This window comes from Rhinoraja longicauda, chromosome 8, assembly GCF_053455715.1.
Source record: "Rhinoraja longicauda isolate Sanriku21f chromosome 8, sRhiLon1.1, whole genome shotgun sequence".
In the NCBI taxonomy this organism is placed as follows: domain Eukaryota; kingdom Metazoa; phylum Chordata; class Chondrichthyes; order Rajiformes; family Arhynchobatidae; genus Rhinoraja; species Rhinoraja longicauda.
In genome coordinates this window covers 24,752,177-24,769,087 of record NC_135960.1, presented here as the reverse complement: position 1 = coordinate 24,769,087, position 16,911 = coordinate 24,752,177, and the positions used below count along the sequence as shown (strand labels likewise).

At 39.4% G+C, this 16,911-nt stretch overlaps 1 protein-coding gene across 3 annotated transcripts in view; it reads right to left on the bottom strand.

Moving 5' to 3' along the window:
• Positions 1–16,911, bottom strand: part of nckap5l (NCK-associated protein 5-like) — a 542,250-nt gene that overhangs the window by 137,787 nt on the left and 387,552 nt on the right. For all 3 annotated transcript variants that reach the window (XM_078403437.1, XM_078403436.1, XM_078403439.1), the window contains exons 6-8: positions 10,271–10,339; positions 4,576–4,614; positions 1,043–1,162 (exon numbers count right to left, since the gene is read on the bottom strand). In XM_078403437.1, the coding sequence (XP_078259563.1) occupies positions 1,043–1,162; positions 4,576–4,614; positions 10,271–10,339 (228 nt within the window). The remainder of the gene's footprint in view (positions 1–1,042; positions 1,163–4,575; positions 4,615–10,270; positions 10,340–16,911) is intronic.

Below are 16,911 nucleotides of genomic sequence, written 5' to 3'. Positions count from 1 at the left end.
GGAGGTTGGAGCATGCAGGCTGGAGAACATTGTGTACAATGAGGTAATGATTATGAGCTATAAGTAGAATATTAAAAATAAATCATTTAACTTTAATTTGCACTAGTATCTAAGAATACTATTGGTCAACCAAGCAAATTTCAATCAACAATTTGCCACAGTTGCTCTAAAGATTCTCAGTCTTTCTCTGCAGTAATTACAGTGAAGCATGCTTATTATGTTTGAAAATTAAACCATAATGTGTTAACATGACGACAAAATTGCTAATTATAGGTATTTATTTCACAAAATGCTGGAGTAACTGAGCAGGGCAGGCAGCATCTCAGGAGAGAAGGAATGGGTGACGTTTCGGGTCGAAACCCTTCTTCAGACTGAAGAAGGGTCTCGAACCGAAACATCACCCATTCCTTCTGTCCTGAGATGCTGCCTGACCTGCTCAGTTACTCCAGCATTTTGTGAAATAAATACCTTCGATTTGTACCAGCATCTGCAGTTATTTTCTTACAAATTGCTAATTATATTCACATATTAGCTGCTGTATGTATTCAAATCAGAAAATGCAATTAAAGAATTTGGTATTGAGACAGGCATACATTAGCAAAAAAATTATTTTTCATAATGCGTTTCCAGAATGACACACCAGGTTACATTTTATAACATAAATTTCCGATTTCTCCCGAAGTAATTTCCTCCGTTGACCAAGTATTTGAAAACCACAATATAGTCTGTGAAGTTTAATCAGGATATTTAATTTCATTTGTATTTGATGTTTCTGTTGATCAGTTGATTCTTTGCATAATTTTATTGCCTCCCACTTAATAACATTATGTGTGGAGAATGATAGTGAAAGGATAAGAGATGAAATTTATGAAAGTCTTTTGATTGCTTCAAAAATGGATTGCAATGTTAATGAACTTGAAATTTTTCATCTTCATAAATGGTATCTAATTTAATATAGTTTGATATAAAGTCTTTTCAAAAATAACTAAAAATTAAGCAAGAAAATGCTGACAGAAAAATATCCTGAAATAAATGCACAAACCTGTAGAAGTGAGTCAGAAGCCAGGCGAACTCTCTGCTGAAAAAGAACATTTAATGTTCGATTCTGCTGCTCAAGATCAAAAACCCTCGTGCGCAGTTTCAGACATTCTTCTCTCAAATCCTGTAAATGTAAAATGTGTGGTGATGAAGAATTACAGAAATTTTATCAAAGCTAGTTATTAATATTTCATACTTTTCAGCTGATCAATACTGAGGAATGATGAGTTCAATTAAATGTTCCATGTTTTTGCTATAACTCACATTTATATAATAACTAGACCATGTGGACCCGTTGGGCCCAAACCTCTCCTGTATTGGTGCAGCATCCTCTCCTCCTCTCCTCCCCTCCTCCCCTCCCTCCCCCTCCCCCTCCCTCCCCCTATTCTATCCTCCTCTACCCTCCTTATCCTCCATCTTCCCCCTCCCTCCCTTCCCCCCCTCCCTCCCACCCTAGGAGATAGATTTAAACTTTTAAATGTGAATAACTTTAAAAATATAACACCGATTTCAATTAAACTTCTTCCATTAGCACCAAAGGGACGACGGTGAGTAAGGTGGGACTAAAATTGTCAAGCTATCGTGTACCATTTTGGCTGTAGTTCAGGAACAAACAAACAAACAAACGAGAGTTTTAGTATATAGATATGTAAGCCGGATCCTTTTGACCTGTGACTTGCGTTGTGACTTTTGCTCCAGACATATTTTTCACCAACTAATGTTTTATTTCATTAATTTAGTAACTCAAATTTCACTGTACCATAATTGGTACATGTGACAATTAAATTGAATCTTGATCTCGAATCCTGGGTTTAATGAGAACAGCCTTACTTTTGGAGAAAAGCTAAATCCGTTAGCATGATATAATGTACAAACCATCATTGTGAAGAGTAAGAAATAAGCGAGTCTGTGGTTTTGATAGAGGGATAACAGAAAAAATAGTTTAAAAAAACTTTTATTTAGATTAATATGGATAATTAAGACATCAAAATAGGTTGCTTAAATTTAAGTTGGTTTGTTGCATTCATGTTGATTTAACTGAGAATTTCCCCAAAAGACTGAAATCATGGAAAGATATAGGCCAGAAAAATATTCATATGCCTAATAATTTTAAACAAATGTAAACATGGTATTGCAAATGTTGTAATTTTAATATAAGTAAATATTTAAACCATATGTTTTCTTTGCATTTTCCCTTTCCTTATATTTATTTTAATTTTATGTCAAATCAATGCCAGGCAAGTTTGTGCTGGTGTAACTCACCTTCTTATGTTGAGCTCTCGCACTGTTCCTCAATTCCAACATAAGCAATTCCGATTAAGGTCATAAGGACATTAATGCCAGCACTGAACTGTAATGTTATCAATCCAGACTTCTTGAAGTACAAGCAATACAGACATATCTTTGTTTACATTAAAGTACTCAAGAAATTATTGTGCCTGATTTTACTCGGGTATCTTATTGGGATAATGGAATCATCACCATCATGCAAGATAAAAGAGGTCTATATCAATGATGTGGATGAGGGAATTGAAGGCTTTGTGGCCAAGTCAGAGGATGATACAAAGACAGATGGAGAGGTAGGTAGTGTAGAGAAAGCAGGGACTGGACTTGTTGGGAGATTGAATGAATGAATGAATGAATGAATGAATGAATGAATGAATGAATGAATGAATTAATAAGTTTATTGGCCAAGTATGTGCATATACAAGGAATGTGCCTTGGTGCTCCGCTCACAAATGACAACACAAACGTACAGTTAACAATTAAGAATAAAGCATAAACACATCAAAACAATAAGGATACACCATTACGGTATAAACATGTGGGTGAAAATAAACCAGAGCAAAAAAGAGACTACAGACTTTGGTTATTGAGTAGAACTATCACTCGTGGAAAATAGCTGTTTTAATGTCTGGCTGTGGCTGTTTTGACAGTCCGGAGTTGCCTTCCAGAGGGAAGTGCTTCGAAGAGTTTGTGGCCAGGGTGAGAGGGGTCAGAGATGATCTTGCCCGCTCGCTTCCTGGCCCTTGCAGTATACAGTTCGTCAATGGGGGGAAGGTTGCAGCCAACAACCTTCTCAGCTGTGGGAACGATCCGTTGCAGCCTCCGGATGTCGTGCTTGGTGGCTGAGCCAAACCAGACCATGATGGAGAAGGTGAGGACGAACTCAATGATAGCAGTTTAGAATTGGACCATCAGTGCCTGTGACAGATTGTGTTTCTTCAGTTGCCGCAGGAAGTACATCCTCTGTTGGGCCTTTTATGACTGTGGAGTCGATGGTGGCCCAACATTTAAGGTCCCTGGAGATGATGGTTCCAAGGAACTGAAATGACTCCACAGATGTGACAATGGTGTTGTTGATGGTGAGTGGGGGGAGGGGAGGGGGATCTCTTTGAAAGTCTACAATTAGTTCAACTGTCTTGAGAGCATTGAGCTTCTGGGATTGCGCTAAGAAGTGGCAAATGGAATACAGAGTAGGCTTTATAAGGCACTGGCCAGACTGCATTTGGAGCAATGAGAGCAGTTGTGGGCCCCATATCTGAGGAAAGATGTGCTGCCATTGGAGAGTGTCCAGAGGAGGCTTACTAGAATGAACCCGGGGATAATTGGGTTAACATATGATAACGTTTGACAACACTGGGCCTGTACTCGCTGGAGTTTAGATGGATCAGAATCAGAATCAGAATGACCTTTATTGTCATCCAAAAAAACAAGTCTTTTGGACGAGATTTCGTCTCCCACAGTCCAACAATAAGAGCAATAAACTAAGCAATTACACACACAACCACAAACCTACACAAAACAAAAAATGAAACATCCATCACAGTGAGTCTCCTCCAGTCCCCTCCTCACTGTGATGGAAGGCCAGAATGTCTTTTCTCTTCCCCTGCCGTCTTCTCCCATGGTCAGGCTGTTGTAGTTGCCACGTTCCAGGCCGCGCCGGACGGTGAAAGGGGGGACCTCATTGAAACATACCGAATAGTGAAAGGCCTGCATAGAGTGGATGTGGACAGGATATTTCGACTAGTGGGAATGTCTAGGACTAGGGGGCACAGCCTCAGAATAAAAGGATGTACTTATAGAAAGGAGATGAGGAGGAAATTCTTTAGTCAGAGTATGATGAATCTATGGAATTCATCGCCTCAGAGAGGTGTAGAGGTCAAGTCATTGGGTGTTTTTAAAGTGGGGATTGACAGATTCTTGATTAGTAAGGGTGTCAATGGTGATGATGAGAAAGCAGAAGAAAGGGGTTGAGAGGGAAAGATAAATCAGCCACAATTGAATGGCAGGGTAGGGTTGATGGGTCAAAAGGTCTAATTCGGCTCCTATGACTTATGAACTTATGAAAAGAGATGTTCATCACATTATTTGTGTTGCTTTCTAATCTCACTTTAACTCCTTATTACAAAATCCACTACTAATAAACATTTTGAGCTACTCCTGCGTAGTTTGTGGCTCCATCATTTAATCGTTTGTGCGTTGACTACTATATTACAATTAAAGTATATGTGGGAAGTTAATAAAGAGACTCACCTTTTGAGTAAGCAATGCTTGAACAACTTGATTAGCCACCTATGAAAAATATAGAAGACATTTTAGCAATAATTTTATTATAATGCTCCAGTCCCCATGTACTCTACTTTTCAAATTAATTTCATTGCACACAAAATCTTTTAATATACTTCCACAGTGGTTCTCATTTAGTTAATCCTTGCAACCATGTCAGGCAATGCTCTCTCTCGTCCTGGGAAGAAGTTCCGATGGGGAATTCAAGAATAACTTCATCACTAAAAGTGTCCGAAGAAGTTAGTTGCCCCTACCAGACAATGTTCCTTTGTTCAAAGGAAAGCTATATAAACACAAAGGTACACAAGGGAATTAAACAGAAAATCCTGGTGATGAAGTCAGATGAAGAGTACTAGGATACACTCATGGATCTGAGTAGCCCGTTAATATCAATAAAATGATGCAATGGCCATTTTACCACATTCATAAAACCTTACTTATTTTTCTTCTAATTTCATGTGCATTGAAGATATAATGAAATGGGTATTTTCCATGATCATTCACAAATAATTGTTTATTTTACATGAACATTTTATTAAATGTATCAAATGGCAAAGTAAAACAAATTAAAATGTTGCATATTTCTGGAGATCAGTATTAAGGAACCATTAATAAACCCAATTAGAGTGGTCAGTTTTGGCAATAAACTCATTTGATGACTTGAACTGTAATCTGTAGCTGGGTGCCGCTAATATCTAACCTCCAATTAAGCAATTGATCTCAAATATGTTTTTCATCGACCGTTGTTTTACTTCTCTTTTTTAAACAGAACAGCTTCTTATTCTGGGAGAGGAGCTAGAATCAATTTGCATAATGTAATTCATATCAGAAAGCTGGTGCATAAACTCAGAGCACAACAGAGCTAACAAATAATTCTAAAACTGAGGTACATATTTCTTTTTTGCAACTAACCCCCACAGGTTTAAATCTTTAACATATGCAGTTTAAATCTGATATCTTTAATTTGCTATCTTTGGGTACATTCTATCAATTGAAAAGATCTTCTCCAAAAGGCGAACATCATGGAACCAGGTACAATGCAATGACTAATTAGCATGCAATGACTAATTATTTTAAATAACCATTCAAATATTGCTGTGTATATTTTCTTTGTTCTAATGCAAGAAAATACTATGGACATCTTACAAATACATCGCCCTTTCTAGTTCATATCATACAGTGATAGAGTGATAGACTGACAGAGAGTGGAAACAAGCCCTTCGGCCCAACTTGCCCACACCAGCCAACATGTCCCAGCTCACTTGTCCCACCTGCCTGCATTTGGTCCTTATCCCTCCAAACCTGTCCTATCCATGTACCTGTCAAATTGTTTCTTAAAAATTGGGATAGCCCCAGCTATAACTACCTCCTCTGGCAGCTTGTTCCATACACCCACTACCAAATGGAATATCAAAGATCTATTTGTGAACAATCCTCCCTCGACCCATTTGAACAGAATTATTTACAACCACACAGAAAATGTTATATATTAATTAAGTTTTCAAGAAATGAATAATTATATCTAAGGCGAGAAACAGAGTACCAATGTATAAACTCTAATTTTGCTGGTAGATTCCCATCACGTGTAGGAACAAATGGAGTAGCATTGGGAAATGTACTAAACAAAACTAAAGTTAACATGTTAAATGTTTCACAAAAAAAATCGGATTTGTCATATTTCAAGATAATACTGATACACGTTGAGGTGGAAAATATAAATTTGTTTTTATGCTGCGCTGGCATTGCTGTATTATTTTGTTTCCCACTATGTAGAGGACTGAGACAGAGGTTTTCAATATGATTGGGATTTCCCCATTTCATCACAGAAAGAATTTCTGATCAGTGCTCCTTGGTAGCGTCAACCTGCTCAATATTAACCTAGGTTGGATCCGCTTTCATTTATGAAAACTGATCTCAAAATACTAGAAGTAGAAATCTGACCAAATGCTATCTGCATGCAGCTTGTACATTCTCCTTGTGACCGTGTAGGTTTTCCCCGGGTGAAACATAGAAAAGTAGGTACAGGAGTAGGCCATTCGGCCCTTTGAGCCACCACCGCCATTCAATATGATCATGGCTGATCATATAAAATCAGTACCCCGTTCCTGCTTTTGCCCCATATCCCTTGATTCCTTTTCCTCTGAGCTAAATCTAACTCTCTCTTGAAAGCATCCAGTGAATTGGCCTCCACGGCCTTCTGTGGCAGAGAATTCCACAGATTCACAACTCTCTGGGTGAAGAAGCTTTTCCTGATCTCAGTCCTAAATGGCTTACCCCTTATTCTTAAACTGTGACCCCTGGTTCTGGACTCCCCCAACATCTGGAACATTTTTTCTGCATCGAGCCTGTCCAATTCTTTAAGAATTTAATACATTTCTATAAGATGGAACCGCCTCCAGATCAACGCGGGGAAAACCAGGGAGATGGTGGTGGATTTCCGCAGGCGCAGCCACGCCCCCTCGACACCGGTGAACATCCAGGGAATGGGCATTGAGAGAGTGGACTCTTATATGTACCTGGGTGTTTACCTGAACAATAAACTGGACAGGACTGATAACATTAATGCACGTTATAAGAAATGCCAGAGCAGACTGTACCTGCTGAGGAGACTCAGGTCCTTGGGAGTGCAGGGGGCACTCCTGAGAACCTTCTACGACATTGTGGTGGCATTAGCCATTTTCTATGGAGTGGTCTGCTGACAGGAGTGCAGCATCTCAACTGCTGACAGGAAGAGACTTGATAAACTGATCAAGAAGGCCAGCTCTGTACTGGGATGCCCCCTGATTCAGTGCAGGCAGTGGGAGAGAGGCGGCTGATGGCAAAGCTATCATTACTACTGGACAACGACTCCCACCCCATGCAGAACACTGTCACTGCACTGAGCAGCTCCTTCAGTGACAGACTTCTTCACCCCAAGTGTATGAAGGAGAGATATCGAAGGTCCTTCCTTCTTGTTGCTGTCAGACTGTACAACCAGCACTGCTCCCAGTAGACCAGTAGATAAAGACAATAATCTTTATTTTATTTATAATGAATGCTTATCTATTTTTGCTATCCACTTTGCTGTTGTAACCCTGCAAATTTTCCCGTTGTGGGACGAATAAAGGATTATTATTATTTTTATTTTTTTAAATAAATTATTATTAAGATCCCTCTCATCCTTCTAAATTCCAGTGAATACAAGCCCAGTCAACCCATTCTTTCACCATACACTGATGAGCCAAAAATTCTGACCACCTGCCTAATATGCTGTTGGTCCTCCGTGTGCTGCCAGAACAGTGCCGACCTGCCGAGGCATGGACTCTGCAAGACCCCTGAAGTTGTCCTGTGGTATCTGGCACCAAAACATTAGCAGTGGATCCTTCAAGTCCTGTAAGTTGCGAGATGGAGCCGCCGTGGATCAGACTTGTCGATCCAGCACATCCCACAGACGCTCAATTGGATTGAGATCTGGAGAATTTGGTGGCCAGGGCAACACCGTGAATACTTCATCATGTTCCTCAAACCATTCCCGATTAATGTGTGCAGTGTGGCAGGGCGCATTATCTGCTAACAGAGGCCACTGCCATCAGAGAATACCATTGCCATGAAGGGGTGCACCTGGTCTGCAACGATGTTTAGGTAGGTGACACGTGTCAAATTGATGTCTACACGAATGGCTGGACCCAGCAGAACTTTGCCCAGAGCAGCTCACTCACTCCACCGGCTTGTCATCTTCCCACAGTCCTGGTGCCATCACTTCCCCAGTACACGGCGCACATATACACAGCCATCCACTTGATCTAAAAGAAAACAGGACTCATCGGACCAGGCAACCTTCTTCCACTGCTCCAAGGTCCAGTTCTGATGCTCATGTGCCTAATGTAGGCGCTTTGGATGGTGGACAGGGTTCATCATGGACACTGTGACCAGTCTGCGGCTACGCAGCCTCATACGCAGCAGGGTGCGATGCACTGTGACACATTCCTCCCGTGACCACCATTAACATTTTCTGTGACTTGTACCACAGAAGACCTTCTGTCAGTTCGGACCAGATGGGATAGCCTTCGTTGCCCTCACACATTGATGAGCCTTGGACGCCCACCACCCTGTGAGGTTTGTGGTTTGGCCCTCCTCGGACTACTGTCAGTAGGTACTCACCACTGTCTACCGGGAGCACTCCATAATCCTTGCTGTTTCAGAGATGCTCTGACCCAGTCGTCTGGCCATAACAATTTGGCCCTTGTCAAAGTCGCTCAGGTCTTTACTCCTGCCCATTTCTCCTGCATCCAACACGTTAACTTCAAGAACTGATTATTCACTTGCTGCCTAATATATCCTTGACAGGTGTCATTCTAACAAGATAAGCAATGTTATTCACTTCACCTGTCAGTGGTCATAATGTTTTGGCTCATCGGTGTATGTCAGTCCCACCATCCTGGGAATTAACCTGGTGAACCTACGCTGCACTCCCTCAATAGCAATAATGTATTTCCTCAAATTAGGAGACCAAGATTGCACACAATACTCCAGGTGTGGTCTCACCAGGGCCCTGTACAACTGCCGTAGGACCTCCTTGCTCCAAATCTCAAATCCTCTCGCAATGAAGGCCAACATGCCATTAGCTTTCTTCACTGCCCGCTTCACCTGCATGCTTACTTTAAGGTGTATCTGGGTGTGCCGGATTACTCCCATACTTCAAAGATGTAGAGGTTTGTAGGTTAATTGGCTTCAGTGAATTGTAAAATGTCCGTAGTATGTACGGTAGTGCTAGTGTATGGGGTGTTCGCTGGTCGGCACGGACTCGATTGGCCTCAGGCCCTGTTTTCATGCTATATCTCTAAAGTCTAAAGTCTAAAAAGCCACATAACTCTGGATAGCAAGAGGAAACAAGCCAGAATTTCTGCTTTCTAATTAATCTTAAGAAAATCATAACTGTGACATCACCCAAAAATCAGTAACATCTGTAGCATTAATTCAATCCATTAAAACCATCAGTAAACAGTAAAAGTAACATGGTGTTGAAGGCAATTTTAAATACATTAGCACATACAGTGAACCATGAATGCTTTTGCAAGAGAAAACTAATGATATGGGATTTGCACACATTAATTTGTACATTGAGAAATGTAATAATCATGGTAAATTAGGTCATTTTATTCATGGATGAAAACATTGATTTTAGTAAATCCACTCATCAATAGCTGAAGTAGTTTAGAACATAACATTTTCTCCTCTATGACCCATGTTAAAATCTGTTTGAATGAGTGCTGCTTCAGCAGCTACAAGGTGCTCATCCAGATTGTCCAGCTTTAGTTGGGTTTCCAGTTGGTGCGAGCTTCTCAAACAAAAACACCCACAACTACAGATTGGCGTTGAGTTACCTGGAATGCTACCCATCAAGCAGAAAACATGTTGCAGGAAACGGGAATAGTACACCGATAAAACTGGGAATTGTTCTCCCAAAGTTACAATTAAGTACATTGTTTGAAGAAAGGGGGAAAGTCTTTTAATGTATTTCATTACTCCACACCTAATATACTGTAGAACATTTGATATTGATATCGATGACAAATCTCAATGTACATCAATAACTACAATTATTTTTACTTTTAAAATGCGGATCACTGAAGTAGAAAGTTCATGAAAACAAAATAATCGCAGAATATTCTGCAGTTCTCACCTCATCTAGACAGTGTTCGTACTGCTCTCGTTGATGTTCATTTTCTAGCGCCAAGGCTGAGTTCTCCGCCTGCAATAAAAATCATAAAGAGCCAACATCACAGCAAGCTCAGACTGTTTTTATCTCACAGTGCAAATCTGAAGATACACTGGCATGGTTAAGATGAATCTGCTCCAAATGGAAAATGTCCTACAATCAATCTCTCTCCCCATCCCCACTCCCACCCTGGTTTCGCAATAGCTTTGCCCAAGACCGCAAGAAATGCAGAGAGTTGCAGACCACACAAACCAACCACCCCCAACCCCCAAACTATCAACTCTATCTACATCTTAAGCTAAATATGTAGTCCCCATCACCCAATTTACCTTAATGTGGGACTTGCACTAGGTTAATTCCCGGAATGGCGGGACTGTCATATGTTGAAAGGCTGGAGCGATTGGGCTTGTATACACTGGAATTTAGAAGGATGAGGGGGGATCTTTTGAAACATATAAGATAATTAGGAGATTGGACACATTAGAGGCAGATAACATGTTCCCAATGTTGGGGGAGTCCAGAACAAGGGGCCACAGTTTAAGAATAAGGGGTAGGCCATTTAGAACGGAGATGAGGAAGAACTTTTTCAGTCAGAGGGTGGTGAAGGTGTGGAATTCTCTGCCTCAGAAGGCAGTGGAGGCCAGTTCGTTGGATGCTTTCAAGAGAGAGCTGGATAGAGCTCTTAAGGATAGCGGAGTGAGGGGGTATGGGGAGAAGGCAGGAACGGGGTACTGATTGAGAGTGATCAGCCATGATCGCATTGAATGGCGGTGCTGGCTCGAAGGGCTGAATGGCCTACTCCTGCACCTATTGTCTATTGTCTATTGTCTATTGTCTATTGCACCTTTTTCTTTGTAACTTTAAAGCTACGTATAACACAGTAACACCATATTCTGCACTATGTTATATTCCTCTTTGCACTGCCTGTTATGTATGGCTAGCCATATTCATGTAAAATATGATTTGACTGGATAGCACACAAACAATTCCTTTCACTGTATTTTTGTAGACATAACAATAATAAAACAATATTCCAAGTGTGTGTTTAGTGAATAAATATCGACCACGATACTACGCCATTCTTACAGTTTTTCAGTTTTGTTGCAGTATCTACATCTTTCTCCCACATCTGAGGGATGGCACTGAATTCATCAGAGTAAATTACCTTCCAAAATACAGTCAGAACATAGCTAGATGCATCATGATGATGTATCATGCTTCATCGTGATATCTAATAACAAAACTGCCTAATATTGTTTTTTTATCCAGCTAGCCAGCAGTCATTTTGGTAGGAAGAACTGGAAGTGATCCCTGCTACATACATAGTTACTGATGCTTCTGCCATTTATATCCATGTTGTAAAACATTTTGGAAGATAACCAATAAACGATAGTGAAGTACACTGAATTATCAAAATTATGCCTTGTTTTTTAACCAATAATTAAACAAAAAACTAAAATATGCATGCCTCTAGTGTTCATATAAATATTGATGTCTGATATGCAGTAATAAGATCTATTACACATATTCATTTATTAAAAATGTATTTGGCCATATTTAAATTCCCAACTGGCTAACACATTGGACACCACCGTTCTCTCACAATTCTATGAAATCACAACTTATAATCGTGAAGGAATCTTCAATTTCCTTTGAAACATTTGGGCACTAACAACATGTATTCAAATTTGATACATTATAGAGCCGTGGGAGAGACAGGATGTTAATGGTTATAAAACTTCAAATTACTTTGAAAATCTTCCATGCACCTAAAACAAAAATCCTCAATGCCAATGGAATTGTAAAGGATTTACTTGAAATTTATTGCTAGAGAAATTTATAATACTTGTGTTGAATGCATCTTGATGGAATATATCAGGTGAAAACAAATCAACTCAAAGACCAAACATATTATTAGGCAATATATTCAGTCCTTCAAAATTCCCCATAATATTCATTAAAGATCAACTGCCGAGAAATTTCCAAATCTGAATTGTCAACACACAGTTCCAGACTGCTGTTAAAGATAAAGCAGTGATTGGTATTCAAACAGAAAATACCTGCGTCAGTTAATATCTGGGAAGAAAAACATAATTTATATTTCAATATCTTCAATGTTTTAATGAATAACCTTTAAATGAAATTAGCTTATACTTTGTAATCTTGAACAGAAGAAGTTGCAAAAATAAGAAGTTTTAACATTGTGAGCAAGTATATAAGCAGCCAGCAGTCCAGTTTGATAAACATTCAAATATTTGAATGAACAAAACATGACTATATCTTAAAAATACAGTAACATTCCTTTCCATTTCTAGCTGTGATAGCGTCTCTGCCTCAACTCATCTACATTGTGAGACTGTTGTTTCTAGATTTGACTATCTCAACATATTTCAGCTCGCCGTTATTGTTCCAATCTCTGTAAATGTGAGATTTTTTAACATTTTATTGCCCATATATTTAGGCACTGAGTTGTGTTCACTATTGCAGCGTGGTTGCTGGCCTACATTATTTCACAATAAAGCAGTGCATGGATGTAAACATATTTTCTCATATTTTCAAATCCCTCCAAGCTCCCTGTATTCTTCTCCAATCCTGTAACACTGAGATACCTGCTCTCCTCCCATCCTGCTCTTGTGATCTTTCCAGAACTGCATTGGCTGGAATTTTAGCTGCTCTAACTATGATTTTGTGAAATCTTTCCCAAAATGTAACCACTTTTTGTTACTTTGCTTTTTGCCTTTAAAGATGTTCTTTAAAAGCTATCTCCTTGATCACATGTATACTGAGTTACTGGCCTCAATATCTACCTATGCAGCTCAGCACCAATTCTTATTTGATAACGCTGCTGTGATGCATCGTGGAATGTTTTGCTTCATTAAAGGCACAATATAGATGGAATTAATGGTTCCTGTTATTCGCTCACATGATCCTCTGTGTGCACCTCTTTATAGGTCATCGTGGGAATATTACATTGGGTAGTTCATGGATGGTGAACCCACTTCCCAAGTGGCCACATTAGAGAACAGAAAATTCAAAGGTTACGAGTTCAAATTACTCAGAACTGCAATATTTGACCTGAAACTTGCTTGAATGCTTTTAATAGGCTTGACATCTCTTGCTTTACATTAGACATGAATATACTACACTAAGGATAAAGACAAACACACAATGCATATGAAGAAACAGGTTAGCTCATATATAGCTGAATATAAAATAGGTGTCTGTGAGCAATGTTATTTTACTATGTCAATCAAAAGCAAAGTGCTTGGATTTCAAAATTAAAGTAATAACTCTCACTTAATGAAGTCTAAACTTTCCATCCTCTATGGATCTATATATGTGGAAAAATCACTGCAAAAATGGAATGCATTATGAATAGAATGCTTTGTATAATTCTATTCTTACTGAGTGTTAAACTTTTAAGTCATCAAAGCAATGTTTTTTTGGTGTACATTGATTTATTTGACATGCACATAGAAGTTCTTATTTTGATCACTAGAGGGCTTTACTGCCAACAAACTGCACTGATTCTCCTACTTCAAGTCTCACTATTGTTCATGGAGAAAATTGCACACCAAGGAAACAATTATATTCCTAAACATGTCAGCATCCAAACAGAATAATCAATAGAAATGCAGGAATTGGTCACGCACAGGGAGAGAATATTTGCTGAGAGCATTGAGGGCTGTTGCTCAGAGTCTGTATAAAAATAAGATTCATTTTCATCTGTTCCTGGTATGTCCTCGCTTAATAACCTTGACTCAATGCAATCAGTTTAAGTGACCTAGATTGCCTGACAGATTTTGATATAATTGTGGCATAAAAATAGAGTGACACCTTTTTTTCTTCAAAAAAATTTGCATGTGATTATAGAACAATTATATGCCAAATACTGTTATGGCCAAATTTCCTCATTGCCTCACAGTTTCTGAGATACCTCCTCTAAAATGCTTTGATGCCTTTTGGACAAGTTGAAACTATTCAAAACAATCTGCTACTATCTGATTTAAGCAAGGATGGACAAGAGATCATCCAATTTCAATTCAACAGCTTATTTGAAATTGTTTATAATGTCTTTTAGCACATTAGTACTGTGCTTAATAAAAATGCTGCCAGAATTACATTGGATCTTCTCAGCTCAATGCATTCCAAACAATAAGCAGCTGAGTAACATTCACAAAAAGCATGTCTTGCAGAAAAAAGGGTAGCAGAGGAAACTAACTGAGATGGAGACACCATGTGAAGAAGCAGAATCCCTTCATATTTTCCCTCTTGGTAATCCTGCATCTCCTTTTGTTTTACACATCATGTTACACAGACTAGATATCGTACAGGAAACTAGACCTCATGCTCCCTATGGAAAAATTGGCTTGAAGCTAATGTGAACTAATACAATTGATTTTTGATGAAGCAACAGAGAAGGTTGATGAAGGAAACTCAGTGAATATGATATGCAGTGATTTTCAGAAGGCATTTGATAAAGATTCACATAAAAGACTGTTTGGTAAGATTTAAGACCATGCAGCGATATGAACAGGTAATTGGCTTAAAAGGTAGAGAGCAGAGAATAAACTGTTGGTTTTCACGCTGATGAATAGCTTACAACAGTGTTAAACAAAAAGACACAAAGTAACTCAGCCAGTCAGACTGCATGGATACAACATGGAGAACATGGATTGGGTTTGTACAGTCTTTCGTAACAGTGGGCCGTACAAGCACAAACTCGCTTCAACTCTAGTATTAGTCAATATGCTCAAGAAGGCAAAAGCAGGGAAGCTATGTTGGACCAGCACAAAACACTGATTGCCCACAACTGGAGGTTTATATTCAGTTCAGAGCATCACCCTCAAGGAAAGATATTAAGATACATGAAGATAAGACATTAGGTGTTCCTGGGTTGAGGAATTGCAGCTTTAGGGTTAGAATGAAAAGTTAGTAGTCCGTTACCATGAAGCAGACAATGGAGGAGGCACAGTGGCGCAGCTGGTGGAGCTGCTGCCTCACATTACCAGATACGAGTTCAATCCTGACCTTGGGTGCTGTCTGTGTGGAGTTTGCACGTTCTCCCTGTGAGCACGTGGGTTTTCTCCAGGTGTTCTCGTTTCCTCCCATAATCCCAAAGATGTACAGATTTGCAGGTTTATTGACCTCTGTAGTGTGTAGGGCATGGATATGAAAGTGGGATAAAATAGAACTAGTTTTCATGCTGTATCTCCAAACTCTAAACTGATTCTGAGAGACTTAATGTAGGTGTGCAAGGTCAGGACTGTGCAGACAGGTAAGTAGAGGCAGGCTGTTCCCATTAGCGGGTGGTTCGAAGGTTTAAAGTTTTGGGAAAATTATACAAGGACGATGTGAGGACTAGTTGGCTGAGTTATGGAAAAGAAGGAGGGAATGGGGCAGATGAGATTACTATTCTAGAGATGGTTTAGATGCGATAAGATGAATAGTCTCCTTCCATGTCACAACAATGCCACAATAAATTTCTGCTGTGATATTTGTATAAATGTAATTCATGAAATTTCAGCATGTTCTCATTGTGCAAGTAATTCTGAGAAGTGACAGCTCGGTTTATTTATAGACTTGATGTGTAATGATTTATAGTCCATATTGTAATCTTCAAAGATGAAATTGCAAACAAATGTTTTACTTTCTTGACAATGGTTAATTTTTTTTTTAAAAGGTAGACATACACTGAAATTAACTGGACTTGTATCAATGGCTTACTATCTTTCGTGCACTGTGGTTATTGTTTTTTCCTCTACTTTTCCCAGAGAACCTAGCTTTAAACAAGTAATTCGGTTCTCTTGAAGTAATAACTCACAATGTCTTCATTGTTTGTCATATTTAGAGGTAACTGTGTCCTTTAAACACTTGGCGATTAGATGAGGCCTACTCGAAGAAAACCATTCTCTTGCAACTGATCTGCACCTCACAGTTCTTTCTGCAAAGGAAGTGGGCGGCGGCACAGTGGCACAGCAGTATAGTTGCTGCCTTATGGCGGGAGAGACCGGGGTTAAAGCTGATTATGGGTGCTTGTCTATACGGAATTTGTACGTTCTCCCCATGACCTGCGTGGGTTTTCATCGGGATCTCTGGTTTCCTCCCGCACTCCAAATACCTACAGGTTTGTAGGTTAATTGGATAGGTATAATTGGAAAAAATTGTCCCTAGCTTGTGTAGGATGGTGTTAATGTGTGGGGATCGCTGGTCGGCGTGGACCTGATGGACCGATGGGCCTGTTTCCATGCTGAATCTATAAACTAAACTAATCTAAACTAAACTAAACCAAGAAAGTGGTTTTGGCAGGAGAAGGAATGGTGCAAAATTGTGTGGAGAGCTGAACTATTGACAGAATTAAGCAGATTAGTTACACAAGGTTATTTTCTAAAAGCCAGCACAAGGACCTATTCCTTTTTGCCGTTATGCAAAAGCTAATTTGAAAGACTGGTATTTATAATCCAGTTCTAATTCTCATGAACAGAAGCGCAGTTACGAATCAACACTACATAGGTCTTCATGAGATCATGAAATCATGTGATAAATGATTAGGCCATTCGGCCCATCAAGTCTGCCATTCTATCATGGCTGAGTTAAATGATGAG